Source organism: Ctenopharyngodon idella, chromosome 17 (assembly GCF_019924925.1).
Source record: "Ctenopharyngodon idella isolate HZGC_01 chromosome 17, HZGC01, whole genome shotgun sequence".
Taxonomy (NCBI): domain Eukaryota; kingdom Metazoa; phylum Chordata; class Actinopteri; order Cypriniformes; family Xenocyprididae; genus Ctenopharyngodon; species Ctenopharyngodon idella.
In genome coordinates, this window is record NC_067236.1 from 27,380,172 (window position 1) to 27,401,987 (window position 21,816).

A 21,816-nucleotide genomic window follows, 5' to 3' on the forward strand; every position below is an offset into this window, starting at 1 on the left:
TTCTAGCAGTGTGGTGCAGCTCTATTAATCAAACTGATTGCATATGATGCATCTCTGTTCTCTCTCATGTTTTAATGATACTGGGGATTTCTGGGGTCCTTGATTGATTGCATTCATTGCTGTGATACATTTTTATCAATGACTCTGATTTTGGTTGAAACAACTTGGGAATGTTTACTTTACAATCAAGCTGATGATGCCAGGAAGGAAATACAGCTGTACAAGGACCTTTGGGAGGGTTTCTGAAATTGCACTCTGACATTGCCAGTGTTGAATCAACAAAATGGCTGATTGAGTCTTCAGACACAAGTTTGTAGTATCATTATGAAACTGACAGATCTAACAAAGCATACCGCCATCATCAACAAGGGAACCTGTTACATTGTGGCACATTCCGTGAATATGTTGCACTCTAGTGTCTCGTTACTTTTTTAAAGCACTAGAGGCACAAACACAATTTTTTTTTATTTTTATTTTTTTTATGTGAGACCTATTTAATTATATTTATATATTTAATAAACTACTATCTACAAGATTAAAATTAACCTAGCATGAAAAGTAGCTAGTTTTAAATACATTAAATGTCCCCAATTAAAACGTAAAGTAATTTGGGCCTATGCCTGTATCAAACAAATAAAATCATGCAGTGTCATTTTGACAACCTACTGAACTCATATTCAATCAACTGTAGTAAAACTATTTATAACTATTAATTTTATTTACCAAAAAATATAATATTTAGCTTTATACAACAGTTCTTTCTGGTTCTTGAATTTGATTGGCCATGCAATACTCTACCAGTATCGCCACAGGAACCATTTCACCATTTGAATAATTCTCACAATGAGCGTCATGGCGGATGAGCAAACCCACCATATTTTTATAAATACTACTGTTATTTTGGAACGGAATGTTTTGGGGTTTTTTAGGTGAGAATGTAGTTGTTTAGACCTGAAATATGTGACTCACATTTAACCATAGTGCCTATTTTACAATTTGTTTAGAGGTTTTCGGAGATGCATGCTCCAGGCCGTCAGCAGCCTTTCAGTGCTCGTGTACCCGCCGAGAACAGCTTCATCTTGGCCAGTGCTTTGGGAATTTGCTGCTGGCTCTTATAGCGGTTAAACATGAGATATAATTCATTTTGGGTATAAAACAGGCAATCTTTGATCTTATTAATCTATTACTTGTTCCTGAGCAAATCGAATTGTGCTACGTTAAATTTAATAATTTAACATTAAGGCTATAACTTGCACCCTGTAGAGCACTGCTTTGGTACGTTTGACTGAATTGTTCAATTGTGTTTATTTTCTATTGTCATTTATAATGGCTATTGTTGTTAATTTAAATATTGTTGTTCAATAAATATTATTATATATTATATAATATATAAAATGTTGTATTTGTTATTGAAAAAGGGTCCGTTAGTGCGTAATATGGATTGAGTGAAAGCTGCATTAATACGCCATTAGATGAGAGATGAGAGACTTTTAAATTGAAAGGGACTTTTGTAAACAAAGGACATTGTTTTAGCGCTGTTATGGAAAATTCCCTTAACTGTAAAAATACAAAGATCGCTTTCCTCAGTGGAGATTCAATCAGATTTTTATAATGGATATTATATTATGAACATGGAACTGAAGAATGAATGTTATATCAGACACAGGTAATGCTCTCTCTCTCTCTCTCTCTCTCTCTGTCTCTCTTAATAATACTCTACAAAATACAATAAGTTTCAATGAAGCGACTCAACATTCCTTCATTACTAGTTTAGACTGAAAAGTGATGTTTTAGAATTAGTAACGGAGGCTTGGTCAAACTGTCAACTTGAGATTTGAATCAGTGGCGGAAGAAAGTAGTTCTTCACAAAAGAGGGTTTTAAAGACACTCCATTGTTGTTATTTATTTACACACTCGTGCCGTCGAACTGTTGTATAAATGCAATATCACACCCGTAGCTGTGCGATATCTTAAAAAAAAAAAAAAGTGCTATATAGCACTAAAAAAAGTGGTTCTTGGCTCGTAATCATAGGGGAACCACTTTTGGTGCTATGTAGCACCATATCTTTAAAGGTGCTCTACAGCACCTTTGTCAAATGGTGCTAAGTAGAACCCATAAGAGGTGCCATATTGCATTTTATTTCCTCAACAAAAATGGTGCTAAACAGCACCAACAGTGGTTCTTTGGCTCATAAAGAACCTTTAAAGGGGCACAACAGGTTCTTTGTATGGCAGTGGTGTTATATAGCACCTTAACCACCCCAAAGAACTGCTGACAAACCATACAGGGGCTTAACAGGTTCTGTATACGGTACCGGTGCTATATAGCACCTCAGTCATCCCAAAGAACCAGTGAAGAACCACTGAAGCACCAAGATTTGGTGCTATACAGCACTTAAAGTGGTTCCCCTATGATTACGAGCCAAAGAACCACTTTTAAAACTATATAGAACTATTTTTTTAGTGTATGGCTGTATATCAGCACTTGTGATTATCTACGGCCGAATCACAGCCGCGCTGGTATACAGCCGTATCACACAGCTGCTCGTGTTATATTGCTCATGTATCTCACTTTTTGCATGCAGCTGTATTACCACATTATTTTTCGCATTTTTCGCTATTACAAAACAAAAATTTAACATTTCAAAATGTGACATGACGCTCAAGAAATAGCATAATTTGGGCTGTTTCTACAACATGAGAGAAAGACAAGTAAATAATATTTGTAAAAATTGAGAAAATGGGATTGTTAACTATTGCTAAACTCAACCATTCAACCAGGTTACTCAAATTATTACATAAAAATGACTGTATTCAATAGTTTCTTGCAAACTGCTAGTGCCACTGTGATAAATTAATATAGATTGTTATTCGTTCTTGCATGTTTTATGTAGTTAATTTATGTTTACGTTACTTTTTAAAGCACTAATTCATAGAAGGTGCCAAGTGATGGCACCAATTATCAGATCACTGAAAAAAGAACTCTTAAATCAGGTTGGATATTCTGCTGAGGGTTTCTTTTGAAGACTTTCCTTTGTCTTTCACTGCATTGCATGGGACTTGGACTTTTCTAATATGCCCATTTTATCTTCCATGCATCATGCCCTGAGTCCAGAACACAATAATCAGCAAGCAGTGCGGATGCAAACCAACAGTTCTGCCCATCACAGACTCACCCTAGAGCTGATCCCCAGAATATCTCGTAAATGCTTTCTGCTCTCTCAGCATGAGTTTCTTCTCTGGCTCCATTTCCTCAGCATGGTGACACGCTGAAGCCAGATCAGCGAACACAACTCATCCTGTAACACACTTATCAGATCTCCCCCCTCCATGTTATCCAGCTGAGAGCTACAATGATACATCATTTGGGCCAGAAGCCCTTCTTAGCATCACGAGATGGTCATCTCAGCGAGAGGCTGTTTTTACCATCACCATAATCAGAGGTTCTCTATATACCCGCCCAAGGACAAACACATGACTGCTTAAACTCACTTTATAAGATCTGGCTTAAGCAACTGTGGAGGCCACAGCTGGGAGGGCCAATTTTCTGGTCCCTTCACCTGTGGACAAAGTGCTGGCCTGTTCTGATTTGGCTGTTTTGGACTTGCCAGACAAGACTGGGTTTCAATTCACAAGCGGCTCACTGTTAGAAAAGCAATCTCAACACTTTCAGGTCCTTACATTGTAGTTTGGATTTTGTGGTATCACCATGAAATAGTTTTATTTTAAAACTGCCATTCATTGTGAGACTATGCAAAGGAGCTTTCGCTATCCGTCAGGCACATTTATCTACAGGCTATTTTGTGTAAAACACACTCGTCTTCAGAGTGCTGTGAATTTCTCACCTCACTGGTGTGACTGTCAGTACTCATTATTGGAGATGTCTTAAACAAGGATTGATTTTTTAAAACTTGTTCAGGGGACGTTGTGTTTAGTATAGTATAGTTTTCTTGATGCCTGTTTGACTGCAAACATTTATTCTTAAATGAGAATAAATATTAGTATGACTGGACAATATAAAGAATACTAAGTTTTTTTATAACTGTGTATTACATTTTATTTCACTTTCTGTCAGTTAATTCTGGGTGATGTGACAGTGGTAATTTTTTTCTTTAGTCTATAAGATAAATATAGATTGCAGAAACTACCAATCTCAAGTGAAGAAAACACAAGTAAAACCTCCAGTGTTAAATGAACACTGTTAGTGTTACATTAACATTGCCAGTGTTTATATAATCCACACCGGATTATATAAACACCAGGTGACACTGGAAGTGTTAATTTAACACTGGATGTTTTGCTAATTAAAAAGAAACTTCCCCCAAAGAAAACTCATGAATAAGATTTCTCTAACATCTCAACTGTTTTCCCTATACAGAAATATGATTAAAGGTTTAGTTCACCCAAAAATGAAATTTCTGTCATTAATTACTTAACCTCATGTCGTTTTACACCCGTAAGACCTTCGTTCATCTTCAGAACACACATTAAGATATTTTTGATGAAATCTGAGAGGTTTTTTTTTATCCCCCAAAGAAATTGTTGAATAAAGTCATTATTTTTGTTTTGTTTTTGTGAACAAAAATTATTTTTGTTGCTTCATAGCGTTAAGGTTGAACCACTGTAGTCACGTTGACTATTTTAATGATGTTTTTACTACTTCTCTGGACCTCGAATGACGGTAATTTTGCTTTCTATGGGGGATAAAAAAAACCTCTTGGATTCAGCAAAAATATCTTAAAGGGTTAGTTCACCCAAAAATGAAAATTCTGTCATTTATTACTCACCCTCATGTCGTTCCACACCTGTAAGACCTTCGTTCATCTTTAGAACACAAATTAAGATATTTTTGATAAAATCCGATGGTTCAATGAGGCCTCCATTGACAGCAAGATCATTTCCTTTTTCAATGCCCAGAAAGCTATTAACGACATATTTAAAACAGTTTATGTGACTACAGTGGTTGAACCTTAATGTTATGAAGCCACGAGAATACTTTTTGTGCGGCAAAATACAAAATAGCTTTATTCAACAATATCTAGTGATGGGAAATTTCAAAACACTGCTTCATGAAGCTTCGAAGCTTTACAAATCTTTTGTTTCAAATCAGTGGTTTGGAGCGCGTATCAAACTGCCATAGTCACGCCCCCCCAGTGGTGAACCACTGAAATTTCAAAACACTTATGAGGCACTTAAAACCTTGTTTACTGAAATCACTTGACTTTGGCAGTTTGATACACGCTCCGAACCACTGATTCAAAACAAAAGATTCGTAAAGCTTCGAAGCTTCATGAAGCAGTGTTACTGTTGAACAAAGTTGTTATTTTGTTTTGTTTTTTACAAAAAGTATTCTCATCGCTTTATAATATTACGGTTGAACCACTGTAGTCACATGAACTGTTTTAAATATGCCTTTAGTAGCTTTCTGGGCATTGAAAGTGTTAATTATCTTGCTGTCAATGCAGGCCTCTCTGAGCCATCGGATTTTATCAAAAATATCTTAATTTGTGTTCTGAAGATGAACGAAGGTCTTACAGGTGTGGAACGACATGAGGGTGAGTAATTAATGACATAATTTTCATTTTTGCGTGAACTAACCCTTTAAATGAAGAACAAATGGACTTGCCTATGCCTTTTCATTTTTCTCCTGCAAATAAACATAACAAAACAGTAATCTCATGACATCTCTTCTAGAGTTTTTATGTCTCAAACTGTACTCAGATCTGCCAAAACACCAAAGTCTGCAATCGACAGTTAGAGATTTCAGTACAATCCCAAATATTTCTCATCTTATTCTTTGAAGGCCAAACAATCTGAACTACTTTATCCACTATTATTGTATACATTGCGCTCAATTAAATTTATTTCTATTCCTATTAAGACCTCTCTATTTTACAAAAACAAGTCTGTTTAATTTAACCTCCCTAATTTCCCTAATAGTTTACTCTATAATTCATAGTTTAAAGTGTTTATTGCTTGATCAATATTCATTTTAACTTTTAAGACTGCAAATGAGATACTGAAAACTGTGCAGATTGAAGTTTAATCCATTTCAATGCCAATGGTCACGCTTTTTACATGCAGCTCCCAAAGCATTATTGTCTTGGAGCATCACTTCATCAGAGCAGCACAGAGGATGAATGGACAAAGGACACGCTGTGAATGAGTGTGCGGGTATTCTGGGAAAATGTTTTGCTTATATTTTTAGTTTTCTAGCTTGTTCTGAGAGACTGCAATCCTTGACGTAGAAGATAAGTCTTGACGTCCACCCATCCCAATACGTAGGACAGTCTTTTCCTGTGTCCTCTCTCTCTCTCTTTCTCTTTCTCTCTCTCACACACACACTTGTAAAACAGGGGGTGAGGGGTTGGACCACAGGGAGGGGTGTGTCTCTATAAGACGACCGAGCAACAGCATCCTCTTAGGAAACAAACAGAAGCAGGCAATAGGAGAATATAACCGCCTTCAGTTTCAGCAGATCTGCTCAGGACAGGTGCCTGAACCGCACACAGCTCAGGTAGGCTGACTGAGGGGGAGAAACACTTTAGATTCACATCACTTTACTCAGGCCACTTTGCACGGATCTGATTGCTGATTATTTGTAATTTAGAGTGTGCAATTCGAGTTTTAAAAAAAGAATGGTGGTTAAACTTCCAAACCTCTATCACTTTCTTTTGGTGTTCAGTTTTATTTGGACTCCAAAGTATAATATCTTCTTTTGAAAGAAAGTCATACAGGTTTTGAACAACATGGGGGTGTAATAGACAGTATTTTCATTTCTGGGTGATATATCCCATCAGATCGGTAGTTTATTGCGAGTGTATGCAGAATACCTTAATCTAAATAACTATTTAGTCAACTTTTATCTGCAATACTTTACAAAGAATACAAATAAAATCATAGTTAACCATGTGCCGGACATTTTACATTTTTTGTAAAATTCTTTTAAAATAATTTTCTGATATAAAGCATCAAATGATGGTTTACGGCTGTTATATGTCTTCTGTACTCTGTCTTGTGAATGACGGACGTATTTTTCACTTTGCTCTCATAATTGTGTCATCGATTGATACAGTGAAATCAATGCATCTCTTTACAGGGCATAATCCTGGCTACTATACACCTCATTTAACTTTGGGGAGAAATTTACTGTACTCTGAGGTTTTCGATTCAGGTCAGAGGCAATATCGACAGTATTGTAAAATATTTGTGAAAACGAGCTGACTTTTGGTGCAGCACAATGCCCAGCACCTGCTCCGTTCATGGGCCATTACCATGCAATTTTCTACTATCTGTGGCCAGTGCCTATAAATGTCTTATCTGCTGGAGTTAATTTGGATTTAGCGCTCAGGTTACAGAAATGAAGACAGACATTAATTGTTTGTTGATTTCACATGAGGTCATAATGAATTAGCCTTTAAAGATTGGATATAATTCTGCCTCGGATGATTCAAAATGTAACTTTCTGATGTTGCACTAGATAATTTCATACCTAACCACAGAGTGTCACTAAAATATCAGAGCAGAGTTCTTTGCAAGAACTGTGGTTATGATCATAAATTAAAAAAAAAAAAAAAAAGTGGTAATACTGTTTATCTATAACAAAAAACCTAGCTGAGTTTCAACTCAAGAAAGATTGAGTGCTATTGATTCCTTCTTTGTAAATTCTTAATGTTGTATGTTGTATTTTAAGTGAATAATAATGCCAATCATCGCAGTACCTCTTTTATATAAAAAAAAACCTATGTAAAGACAAATCCACATGATGATTAATAGACAATTTTCACAAGTATGATACACAAAAAAGGTACAAAAGCTGTCACTGGGGCGGTACCTTTTCAAAAGGCACACTTTTGTACCTTATTTACCTCTTAAGGATGCATATCAGTACCTTAAAGGTACATATTAGTACCTAAATGGTACATAGGACAGTAGTGCCTTTTTAAAAGGTACCGCCCCAGTGACAGCTTTTGTACCTTTTTTTTCTAAGAGTGTAGAAAAATGATTGAGGGGATCTGATGCTATGATGATTTGTAGAATTTAAGAATAGTCAGATTATTCCTCTGAGGGCCCTGAGGCACATTTATCAGCTCATCCGAAACTCATGGCACAATTTTAGCCACTGTGAAATTGACTCCTGATTAGCTGTCCTGGTGGTGCTTTAATTATCCTGATACAAAAAAAAAAAAAAAAAAAGCATAAGCATAAGCATAAAAGCAAAGGATATAAGCATAATCACAGTTAATGACTGAAAATATTTATAAAAATGATAATCCAGCTTTATAATAGTCATGAACATTTCTGTTATATATATATATACAGTATAATATGTAAACAAATATGTGTATACAAATATATTATAGTGGTCAGCCAGTTCAAACTAGTAGCTATGAAGGATATTAGACACTGGCTGGAGAAAAGGAAAGCTTTGTTTGAAGATGGATGTGCAGTGCAGTGACTCACAGATTTATGCTTCATTCTTACAATTCAATCATGAAAATGGGTGTTAAAGGCCATTGTTAGAGTACAAAACTGTAAGCAATATCACAAATACATTTTTTTTTTTTTTCAAATTCCAAGTAGTTTATCTACCATCTAGACTAACATGTCTGTTTGATGCTGGACTATGAAAGGCACTGGTGTGAGGGACTGCACTGAAGAACGAGTTGAATCCTTGATATTTCATCAAGGAGTTAACTTGAGTTTAACAACTGCATTCAATACCACAGATGAAACTATTACTTTTGCATCACAAGCATGAAAACAGCCTTAAGCTTTTTTGATTAGATAATCTATCTTTATATCATGGGTGTCGATGAAAGGTCCGTCCTCACTGCTGTTTAAGTGTGGTGAATCCTTCCATTCCAGCCACTGATTATTTCTTATTTAGTTTGAAAACAGTTGTGGTTATTGGGGCAATTTTGCATTCAATTTGTGCCTGCGTTGAGCTTGTGAGTTTGTAGGTGTATGTGTGTGTCCGCACAAATATTTTTCTTTGACCTTCATGGGCTGGAGCGGCCCTGCTGAGACGTGCAGGTGAACAAAGTGCGCTACACTCTATTCTTTTCCCTCTCAATTCCTTTCGTCTTACTTGTCTGCCTATCTGTCAGTGTTTGCCACTGATGTGAGGAGTTTCAGAAGAGGTCTCAACAATGTCTCAAACTGTACTCAGATTGGCCAAGATACCAAAAGTATACAAAGCAATCAAACATCAGAGATCACAAAAAAAAAAAAAAAAAAACATTTTTCATCAGATTCTTCTAAAACCAAATTATATCTGTTATCCACCTTGATTTTATAGCTCTACACTCTCACTGTACTGTACGTCTCTTTTTTTATTTCTCCTAAGGAATTTAGGGAGAAATATAAATGATCCTTAAGGAAGCTAACTGAGACAAGTCTCCTGAGCTATGTACGAGCAACAAATGAACAATTAAAAATGTTCCTCAGGGGTGTTGATGCATCATTAGTCATTTCATTGACATTCATTATCTTTACAGCCAATAATAATGACACTTGTGCACATCAACTATTGGATACTAAAGGCTCTTTGGGTTAATATAGGATTGGTAATAATGGTCATTGATTTCTTCTTTTTTAACTGATCTAATGCGTCATCCTTGAAGGAAATTGACGTCATTAATTCAAACCACAGTTAGCGCCATATAATCTCCGCCCCAATGGCCAGCCCATTATGATCATATACAGTACCACTATTTATTTCCTTAGATTATGGTGTTAGTTTTGTGTCATACATAATGTATCTCTATATGTGATCATAATTGTGTGTTTGTCAGCTCACAGACCCCTCTCAGCAGTTTCTTTCCAGCTTTCCATCTGCAGTTACACAATTCTGGTCTAATTAGACACCGCAGTGAGCCTCGCGTCTCCGCCACTGAGAACCCCTCTGGTATTTAGCTTTGATTATGACGCGTTTGATTGAGAAATGGGCTGTGCAAAACGAACCCCATTTACTTCTGGAGTTTAATTGAGCCTGTGAGTGTCTTTAAACAATACATTCAAAATCTCCGGAGGTAACATGTCTGAAATGATGGACAATATCTCCATGAGAGTAGCAACTGGTGATGGAGTTGGGAAATGAAGCAAAACATAGAATTCTTTCCATTTGATTTGTTTACTGGACAATGTCTGATATTTCTCATCATGATATCTATGAGCATCAATGACAGAAATGTTGCAGTGTACACATTAGAATCCATTAATGCATTGTGTACCTCTTCCTTTTATCTGATCAGTATATGGAAAGTAGCTGACATAATGGAAGGTGTATTAAAATATGAAGACAGGACACATTAAAGCTTATGGGCTAAATGAACACTTAGGGTTGTTTACGCAGCTAAGGTAAAGTTGCTGTGTGCCTGCACTAGATTCTGTGTAAAAACACGATTCCACATAAAAGCCGTACTAAAACATGTAGATCTGATCTATTTCAACCCCTAAAATCGGAGACAGATCTGATGCTGCTTTTGTTCTGAAAATTGCAGCAGCAGAACACTGAAAGAGTATATATTTAATTATTTATAAATTATAATTACATATTTTCATTCATCATTTCATATCGGAGCCCATCTGCAAAAAATACGACAGTTTGTCATTGAGATCAATTGAGGTCAATTTTAAAATAAGGAGTGAAGCAACTCTCTGAGATATAAAGTCATATTGCAAGATAGAAAGTCTCAAATGTGAGAAATAAAGTTTCAATTCTGAGCTATAAAGTCGCATTTTGCGATTTAATGTCACAATTTTGAAAAAATAAGTCATAATTACTAGAAATAAAGCCGTTATTATTATAAGTAAGCAATAAGGTACGAGAGGCTGTGCTGTATCGTGACTTATTCATGATACAGCACTAGCCTCGCTTTTATAAAACAGTTACCACACAATACAAATATTAAAGCAACTTTCAATGCAACTTTCATGAAGTAAACTTTCACTAAAGCCTTCCTTCTGCCGGAAAAAAATAGTCCCTGACCGTGAACAGCAACAAAAGTTACATTATTATGCCATTAGATGGCGGCAAAGACTGTCTTTATGAGTGTGTCAGTCAGTAGCGAAGACTTTTACATTGAAAAGACTGAATTGTTGTGAACACGGAACAAGACGCAACTGACAAATGCTTTGACTAGTGCTGTCAGTCATGGGAAAACCCCTTAACTGTTAAAAGGACAAGATAATACGTCGGACATTTAAACAGATTTTTTTTATGAACATAGGACTGACCTGAAGAAAATGCTAAATCTGAATGCAGGTAATAAACTCGCTCACTCGATCTCTTTTTCACAATACGGTTCTACATAATACAGTAAGCTTCGGTAAACAATTTCAATTGAGAACATACAGTTTACGTTGCTAAGAGTGGTTGCTAATGGTGTTGTGTAGTGATACACAGATACAAGCGGTCATAGCCATGTTTTATCATGAAAAAAAAAACAGCTATTGACCAATCAGAATCAAGGACAGGAACTAACCGTTTTATAATTGTGATATATAAAATCACATTGTGAGATATCAAGTCATATTGCGAGAAATAAAGACTCAAAATGTGACAAATAAAGTTGCAATCGTGAGCTGTGACACTGTGCCGTATATGAAAAGTTGCAATTATGAAAAATCACAATTACACAATTACAAGAAATAAAGGCGCAATTCTGTGATATAAAATTACATTGTGACTGCAGATATTTAAAGTCTGAAGTGTGAAAAAATAAAGTCGCAATTATGAGAAATAAAGTCACAATTGTCAGAAAATTCGCAATTATATTTGTATTTATTTATTTTTTTACTCTGAGGCAGAAAAAGGGTTTCATATGTTTCAATAACTTCCTATTTAAAACATTAATTTCATAAGTTTATTTACACAATTAGGGTTAGGGTAAATGCATTTATGCCGTTTGTGTAAATGAGTCTTATTGTGGTGTAAGTGCCACTTTAGATGCAGTGTAAAGATGGCATTAGCCAATGTCACACATCACTATATGCACTGCTACTACAGTAAAGATATGAAACGCTGACATTCTGTAAATAGAGCACTGAGGATTTCCTTTTCAAAACGAAAGCTTTCTTATGACATAAAAAGCACAGTTTCTCAAACAGCACCAATTTCCTCCCACTTAGTCAATAAGAGATTGTTCTTTCCTCTGGGTATATGAGATAATTCCAAAGGTCAGGAGTTAAATCACTGTGTCTATCTTTGTTAAGTCTTTTTTATTACATAATTGAGTTAGTTAATTACATTTTGAAGGACTGCCAAGCTCTGCATCCCACATGTATGTATAGGTCTGTACAAACTATACAGTGAGATTAAGAACTTCTGGGGCACCTGAGGTGCTCAGAAAACTTGTACTGGTAATCTAAATTCAAATGAGAAACTTCAACAGGAAAAAATAGCTGCTGAAGAGAAAAACTGTAGTTGTAACAAACAATCCTCACTTGAAATATCACCTCTAAGCAATGCTGCACCCTGGCCAGAATCCATTTAGGTGCGTCATCTTGTAGTTCCTGAGAAAAGAAAAAAATAAATTAACTAAAGGGGGTGGCAAAATCAATATCTAGTTCGTTCCCCCCTGCATAAAGTTGTGTGTAATTCACTCACACACTTATAATTATGTGTCTTTCCCTGTCTGTTGCTCGTACAGTGACCCGAATTCAATAAAACTCACTCAAGGGGTGCCTATCGATTCTCCGTGACTTACACCTTTGCTTTTGTTCCTGGTGACACTTTCAGTACAAGTGTAATGCAGGTGAAATTGATTTATCTTGAAGTTGCTTTTGAAGCAACTAAACAACTGATGGTTTGGCGGACAGCATGTCAGGCCAGCCGTCTATGCTGAAACCTACATTCTCATCTTTGCTTTATTTGCTTGACAAGGAAGCCGCAGAATAAGGTTATTATTCTTAAAGCGCTTAAATTCTGAAGCTTTATAGTCCTTTCTATTGTTTGGAATAATATGGTGACTAAGACTGCTTAACCAGCATGCATCAAATCCTCCTCCTCTTCTCCATTCTGCTCCCATTACGCCACAAGCACTAATTCTAGCTTCAATTACTACAGATGATGAGTTTTGCTAATGAAGTACTTGCAAATGCTAAGTCTGTCTCAAAAACAATCAAAAAGTACCTTAAATATAGTTTGTTAACGTCACACTGATATGATACATTTTTACATCTAAATCTAGTTTAGATTATGTGAGGGATAAAGTGCGTTCAGACAGTCATTATCGCAAAATAATCTCACCCTGAAGGAGTTTATTTTGCAGTAATGACCTTCTGACTGTACATTATTCTGCTCATTACATGGCTACTTGCTGAATAAACAAATAAATTGATCATTAAATACTGAAGTGAGTTGAAATTATTTCATTAAATTAATTCATCTAAAGCTCCCACAAAGAAAAACAGTCCATTACAACTTATTAAACAAGTCGCCCGGTAAACAACCAAACACTGCGACAATATAACAACATTAATATCTAATAAATAATGTTTAATCTGCAATCAAGTTACTTTTTATATGGACTGTGTAACATATTTAGTCTCTTCTCTCTAAGCTCAGTGAGTCTCATTCCAGTTCTTACACTATAAAAAATTATTTTCATGATTTGTTATCATAACATTTTTTCTTTTGTCAAATCAACTTAGATAATTAATGTAGTTCAGATAACATAATATTTTGAGTTTCTGTTGATTAAATCAATCGCCTTCAATGTCAATGAACTCAAAAAAGTAAGTTACCTGGTTGCCTTAAAATTTTAAGTTAAACCAACAATTCTTTTTTACAGAGTAAACAATGTTTTGATTTTGTAACTGGGGACTCCTGAGCTTCTAGCCAAATATCAAAAGGGTTTTTGCTCACCAGTATCATATTTAATTTTATATTTATATTTAAAGGTTTAGGGTCAGCTTTTTTTTTTTTTTTTTTTTTTTAGAAATTAACACTTTTATTCAGCAAGTATGCATTAAATTGATCAAGTCAAGTCACCTTCATTTATATAGTGCTTTATACTATACAGATTTTCAATAATAAACATGAAAATTCAAGTGACAGTGAAGACTTTTATATTTTTCCAAGAAATGATTATCTTTTGAACTTTCTATTTATCAAAGAATCCTAAAAAATGGATTCCACAAAAATATTAGGCAATGATTTTGCCTCAATAAACTCCTTATTTACTGCTTATTAATAGTGTGTATATATATATATATATATATAATATACTATTAATAAGCTGTGCTTGACCAATCATAAGTATTCCAGGAAAGTTGAACTCAGTTGAACTAATGTATACACATTTTGTTGTGCTAAGTTTTACTTCCAGGAACTGTAACCTCTTTTCTCTCTCGCACCATCATCTCTTTTCTCTATCCTCTCTACAGAGTGCACTTCAGCTGTTAACACACTCCGTGATGAAGACTCCACTGTGGACGCTACTGTTGCTTGGACTGTGTAACCCAGCATGGTGTGACTGCCAGAAGGATTGCCTCTTCTGCAGCCAAAAACTGCCTAATGAATATGCCTTCAACAATTTGGTAATTCCCTACTGTGGCCATTACTTCCCGTAGGAAAGAATATTACAAATGAGAACTCTTAAATAGACAGCAATGAGATTAAATGGAAAGCAAATGGAGACTTTTGCACAGATTTTTTCTTTTTTCTTTTTTTTTCTTCTTCAGTCAGTTGCCTCAAAATTTTTAAGTTAAGAAATTCAAAGTTTAAGTAGGCCTAAGCAGAACTGGCAGATTTTTAATTTGTAACTTGAAATGTTTGAGTACACTAATTGATACATTTAACTTAAAAATGTACCTCAATGTGAACATTTTTATCAGTGTAAACTTATCTAGCTATAACAAGCTAATTCAGAAAATGCTAACTTGCTAACATGTTAACAATAGCATGGTATAACGCTTGCTGAATAATTACAGCAATATAAAGCATTTAACATACTTGCTCTCAAACCAAGCCACATTCACCACTTGTCACCATGATGATAACTCTCCAAAAACCAACATTAACAGAAACTCTTATAAATTAGCATAACAAAACATTAATCACTACTAAATCTCCCACTTAACAATAATATTGCACACAAAAAAACATTATATAACACTTAATTTTAGCATTTACTCTCCCTTTTGCATGCCATGGGCAAAGCATGCTGGGAAATAGAAATCCCAGCCCAGTTTTAGTTAAACTTAAGTTTGTCTAAATTAAAAGAAATTAGTTTATAATACTCAAAACAATGAAACAGTTCAATATACTTAAAATATATCAGTTCTGTGAACTTGAAAGAAAAAGAAAGTACTAAATACTCATAAAAGTTAATTTGACTGAACTAATTTGTTTAATTTAAGTTTGTTGTACTCAAACCAATTAATTATTTTGAGCGTTAGGGTTTACAGTGATATAGTTTCAGAAGAGATCTCAATGTCACAGATTGTGCTCACATAAAAACATCTGTAATCAGAGATTTAGCTAATATGAGCTAGTATTCTTAGTACTCTTTAGTATTCTTATTAAATTCTTCCAAATCTAAATACATTGACAACATTAATTTTTATAGCTTTATGCTCTTACTATGCAACAATAATTGTTTCATTTGTTTCTATTTTTATTTTTCCTTCAAATGAGAAATGTACAAAGTTGATACTCAAATAAATCCCATACACTTACATTAAATGACTTATCCAAGCCATATCTAAAAAACTGGAATGTCATAGAAACTAGCTCTATTGACATTGCAACGACATAGAAACCACTCAAATCACCCAAGCACCTTAGGAACCACCTAAATGTCAGAGGCATTTTTCTTCGGATAATGTAGAAGTCTAGTTTGATTTGTTACTCTACCCAGATCTTCTGTTCATCTTATTTAATTTTCTGTAGGCTACTGTTCAAGACCTGTGGCTTCAACTGTATCGAATTTTCCCGAGACTCATCATTAGTTGACATAATTATAATGATCATAACAGCGGAATGTGGTTGTGCACTGCCACTGCAGCTGATTATAGCTCCGAGGAGAGGAGGACACACTCTCTGATTCATGTCAATAAGACGCATTTGTGGGGGCAGAAGTGCTAATTTGGTTAAAGATGGCCTTTTGACTCAAAACAGCTGGGGTGATTCAGTTATCTTGTTGTGTAATTAAGTAGAAACACAATAACATAATTTGGCAAGGCTGCTTACGGAAACTGATTGGCCTGAGTAGCCCTCCATAGCTGTACGTAGGCTCTCCCTGAAGTGTTTTATCAATTTTCAGCATGAATAACCATATCCTTCCCTCTGTTTCTCCCTGTCTTTCTGGTCACTAACAAACTCCCTCGAAACCCGACTTTTAATTCGAAAAGGTTAATTGATTGCACTGGATTACATTAAACAGAGCTCACGCTCCTCACACTTTAATGTGTGAGGGTCGTGTCTCGTGATTTTAATTCCTCGCTGCTTTAAGCTCTCATTACCTGTGTTTCCTTCCTGATCAAATCATAAGTGTGAAGTGGCGCTGTACAGACCAATTGGTGTATGACATCAAAGTACCACAAGAGCGATTAGAGAGTCGACAGTTCAGTATGCTTTTGAATTGCTCTCGCATCAAGTTGAACACACCTAGGCTGTGTCTGAAATTGCCCCCTATACGCTTAAATAGGGCACTATTTGAGGGGACAGCCATTTCTAATGGTGTCCGAAACCATAGTGGAAGTTATTGAGTGAACTCATTCAATCCCATAATGCACTGCAATAATGAGTGTATAACTGATGTACACTAAATAGGTGTGTTTGACTTCAAATGGTGCTGCGCAGACCAATTGGTGTATGACGCCTCCATATTCTTCTCCGTATTTGTTACTGTGTGGTACTTTAATGTCATATACCAATCGTTCTGCGCTTCACTGCTTCAAGTCAAACACACCTAACGGCTAGAGAATACCCATAATGCACTGTGAGGGTCGTGAATTCCCATGTCTCTCCGAATTCACTCACTCGTTTTCATTCACTCCCTCAAGTGGACTAAATTAGACGAGCAATAGGAATAGTGAATGAGGTTATAGGGGGGTGATTTCGAACACAGCTCTAATGTTTTGAATAAATCGGTTGAGTCGATGATACAATGAATCACTATATCACTTGCAACCTCCAGAAAGAGTCGCTTCAAAAAGTCAGCACTCTTGGCAAGATGCTTGGCAATCAGTTTCAAGGACTAAACTTACTGCTGTTTAATTAAACAAAACAAAACAAAACAAAACAAAAAAACAATCAAACATAAAATCAGATTTTACTTAACAAATCCCATTTTTCTTCCATAATGTGACATATTGAAACAAGATATTGAAGATATTCAGAGAAAATGGATTATATTACTCAACTTTATTGATGTGTTTAAAATGTACAAAAAACCCAAACAAACAAATAAACAAACAGTAGTTGCAGGGGAGGGGTTTAAAATATTTTATTGACAAAACTTTTATGAAAACAGCTTTCTGTTAAAAAAAAAAAAAAGATTTGTAGTCAATTTGACCAAGAACATGCATTAAGAAAATTAAAATAGGAAAATAAAATTAAATAAGGATTTTTAATTTCATTTTGATGTGCTGCATACTCTGCTAAACACACACACACACACACACTTTGCTATCAAAGTGAGGACATCCCATAGGCGTAATGGTTTTTATACTGTACAAACTGTACATTCTATCCCCCTACACTACCCCTACCCCTAAACCTGCCCATCACAGAAAACATTCTGCATTTTTACATTTTTAATAAATCATTTTTTAGTATGTTTTTAAAGCTATTTTAAATATGAGGACTCATGAAATGTCCTCCTATTTCATGTTTACGTCGTAATAACAGTGTAATACTACCCATGTCATTATACCAATTTGTGTCCTCATAAATCACAAACACACACACACACACACACACACACACACACACACACACACACACACACAGCTAAAACCATTCTAAGCTTTCTTGGCTGGTTTTAAACTGGTTAGGCTGGGAGACCAGCTGGCAGAAACCATCTGAGCACCCGTTTAGCTGACTGGGAGACAATCTTAAAGGGATAGTTCACCCAAAAATTAAAATTTGCTGTTAATTTTCTGACCCTCAGGCCATCTAAGATGTAGGTGACTTTTTTTTTCTTCAGTTGAACAGTTAAGAAGATTTTTAGCTGAAACCGTGGTCCTTTGTGATTTGTACAATGCAAGTCAGTGGCTACACCGAGGCTGTGAATTACAGGAAATAATGTTGTAAATAATGTTCAGTTTCTTGCACAGACTGTTCATTTCGCTTCATAAGACCTCAGTATATCATCAGGTGCCACGGGTATTCATTTTGTTTTGCCTATATATGTTTTTGGGGGGTTTTTTTACCTTCAAAGTAACGGTAGCCATTGACTTGCATTATACGAATCACCAAATCTTCTTTACTGTTCAGCTGAAGAAAAAAGTAAACTACATCTTCGGCTTTAATGATGTCAATTTTCATTTTTGGGCAAACTATCCCTTTAAGTCAGCTAAGACTAGTCAATGGATAAATTAATGTGTTGAAGTCCCTTTCAAGGATAGTCTGTTCATTCGGCGGCCATATTTGCAACACCTCCGGGCAGCTATTTCGGGCATCCAGTCCTGTCTATTTGAATGGGGGAATCCTGAAACGTCAACTGCTTGGTGAACTCACAATTAAATAACATATTTTAAATCAGCAACAAAATCTGATATGAACTGTCCCATAAATGTTGTTTCTTATGCTCAAATAGCGTTAAAAAAATCGTATTTTTCAGGTTAGACTAGCCAAAGCGCATGTGCAGTCCTAAGCGCGAGTCTCAGGTTTCTATGGGAACCGGAGCTTCTAACGGCAGCTGCAGTGACGCAGTGACTTTATCAATCAGCGATTGGCTCTTTTAGTTAGAAGGCGGGACTTATTCTGCCATATTGCGCGATGCAGTTTCCCCCATTCAAAACTAACAGGAGTGAACCGTCTTTCTATATCTGTAGTCTTTGGTTGAAGATAACGTTATGAAACATTCATCACCTCTTTATGTTTTTGAGTGTGTCTGTATTATTAAAGCATGTTATAATGTTGAAATATGTGTGTTTGTGTGTGTCTTTATTCAGGTTTGTCTGGTAGAGTGTCATGGTAAACTTTCACCAGGCAACTCCTGGGAGATGTGTCGCAGGACCATTGTGGAGCAGAAACCAAAAGCCTCATTATCAGTTGGAGGTGCCATGCTGAAAAGAGCAGATGAGGAGGCAGACACCTCTCTGCCTATGGACCAGGATGATGGGCAGTTTTCTGATACCCTCCAGAGGTTTGACCACATAACACGGGCTTTGGAAATGGATGATCAGGACCGAGATATGCAACTCAGTAAAAAATACAAGTTCCTGCAAGTACAGTCGGCACAGGAATCTGAGGAAGAGCGAGATGGAGACAGCGAGATGGAAGGCAATGAGGAAGAAGCTGCCATCCACCTAATCAAACGCTTTGGAGGGTTCCTCAAAAACAAGTATGGCTACAGGAAGTTCATGGATCCTGGCAGGCCTTTGCAAAAGAGATATGGGGGTTTCATAGGCGTCCGCAAATCCGCTCGCAAATGGAACAACCAGAAGCGTTTTAGCGAGTTCCTCAAGCAGTATTTGGGCATGAGTACTCGAGCTAGCGAGTTCAATAGTATGTCTGCTGATGTCACCCAACCGAATGAGTAAGCTTTGACCTTTGAAGCGAATAAAATTACCCAGCAAACCATTTGTTATGCTCATTCGAAAGATATCATGCACCGTTCTCCTCAAACACAAAAAGCTCTCATAGTGCCACAGAGTTAGATGTGCATTTACTCACTGAAGCATCTAATCTGTGTCAAACAAAGCTAACAATAAGTGATATTAGCTTGAAGTTTGAAGAAAACTATTCAGATTCAATTCGAGACATCTATAGATTGGTATTGTATATGAAGGCCCCTGTAGTTTAATTCTACATTGTACATTCTACAAAAGACCATTTGAAAACTTTATCAGATTCAAATCCATCTCCTCTACAACACTGCCACCTATTGGTCAATGAAAATTCCCATAATGAAAACTCCAAACTAAGGTGGGATGTCATTTAGACGGTAATTACACAAAATAGAATGATTAAAGGAATAGTTCACCAAAAAAAATGTAAAAAAAAATTGTCACGACTTACTTAACATTATGTCGTTTTGAGCTCCAAACGCACCGTAAATCACCACTAAAGTCAAGACTTTTTTTAAGTACGTTTTTAACTCATTTTTGCCATCAAACCTAATTTTTGCTTTCAAATCTCGAATCAAATTTGCGACGCTGCAATTTGGTCACGTGACGAACCAATTATGTTTGGGAATGGGAAGCGATAGATTACTCATAAATCTGTGATTTCAGAAGACTTGGAGTATAGTCATATGGACTACTTTTTATGCCACATTTTGTTATTTTTGGAGCTTAATGGGCTGTATAAATAGCAATCTGCTTTCATTGTATGGAAAACATAACTATTTTACGAAGTAGCGTTTTTGTATGATTTCGTACAATGTGAATCATATGACAATATGCTTTTAAGAAAAAAAGAAAGCCCAAACCAGCCCAAACCTCACTCCTAAACATAACCATCACTGTGCGTAAACAGTACAAATATGATTGTACCGATGATTTCAAACTAGCCACCAATTTGCCAAAACGTAAAACAGTTATGAATTGCCATGAGATTGTATTGGGTGAAGAGCAGCTTGAACAATCTGCTTAACATCTCCTTTTTGGTTTTAATGAAGAAGGAATATAAAATGGGGTCAGAACGATATGAGCGCAAGTAATTGATGATAGAATTTTCATTTTTTGGTGAACTATCCCTCTAAGGGGATTAAGGAAAGCTAATCTGTGTTTACGGTCTCCCCCCCCCAAAATAAATAAAGCCAGATTTCACATAAATCATTCCAGCAAAGACTCATCACTGTAAAATGCCTATACAAACATAACAAATTCTATCATGCACATGCACAGAGTTTGCTTCCTCATCAAAAAGTGGAAAACCAAAAGCTTTCATTTTATTTTTTTGAAGCTGTCAAAGTTTATTTGTATTTGTGCATACGAAATGATGTATTTATGCAAACATTACTGAGTCATGCTTTTCCCTTTATTCCAATACTAAAACTCATGATGTTCAATAAATGATCTGTACATAGTAACACTGAACTGTCAATAAAATAGTTTACTATTTTCTGTGGCTTGTCATGCAGCAAATGATTGTGTCCTGAAGTATTTTGTTCATCATAAATTTAAATCTCAGTCTAAAACAATGTAATATTTTCTACCTGTTCACCTTATTGTATACTGAAAGCACCCCACCTTTTCATTCTCAAAAGGACAAATATTAAAATGCAACGCTTGCTTTAGGTCATACTTGTTTGCACAAACGTTTATTTAAAAAAGGCATGAAGCAACTTAAGTTTCATGAAAGGAAATACTTTGGAAGTACTTTACAAAAATATACAAAAAGATTGTTCTCCATGAGGTTCATTGAATGTCTCTCAGGCTAGGATGTCTTACACAACTGTTGGAAATGCATAAAGACTTACAGAGATCTTCAGGATAAAGTACATTCAGTTTTAATGATGTCAAAGCATCAAGCTTTGCAAAAATAATTAGAGTTGAGCTACACATGAAAACGGATGACACATTGAAATCTTATTCGAAATATTAAGAAAATATTTGGACCCAATATTAAGAATATGAACCAAACAGTTGGTTACAACTTTCCCATAAATGATCAACAGATCCTTTTCACAT

General features: G+C 35.7%; 1 protein-coding gene across 2 annotated transcripts; it reads left to right on the forward strand.

The window, feature by feature from the left end:
* Nucleotides 1-1,545: 1,545 nt before the first annotated feature.
* On the forward strand, nucleotides 1,546-21,249 carry pnoca (prepronociceptin a). Of its 2 annotated transcripts, none has more exons than XM_051869207.1 (3): nucleotides 1,546-1,666; nucleotides 14,395-14,547; nucleotides 19,132-21,249. In XM_051869207.1, exons 1-3 carry the CDS (start codon nucleotides 1,649-1,651, stop codon nucleotides 19,720-19,722), a joined length of 762 nt encoding a protein of 253 aa, XP_051725167.1. In that variant the 5' UTR covers nucleotides 1,546-1,648; the 3' UTR covers nucleotides 19,723-21,249. The 2 variants fall into 2 exon arrangements, with proteins under 2 accessions (XP_051725167.1, XP_051725169.1); XM_051869209.1 differs by lacking the exon at nucleotides 1,546-1,666 and adding an exon at nucleotides 6,376-6,517.
* The last annotated feature ends 567 nt before the right edge of the window (nucleotides 21,250-21,816 follow it).

What these genes read in the sequence shown, in the direction of transcription:
- pnoca (XM_051869207.1), top strand. An exon ending in AATATGCCTTCAACAATTTG is followed by an intron (nt 14,548 to 19,131) that starts GTAATTCCCTAC and finishes GTCTTTATTCAG; the next exon opens with GTTTGTCTGGTAGAGTGTCA.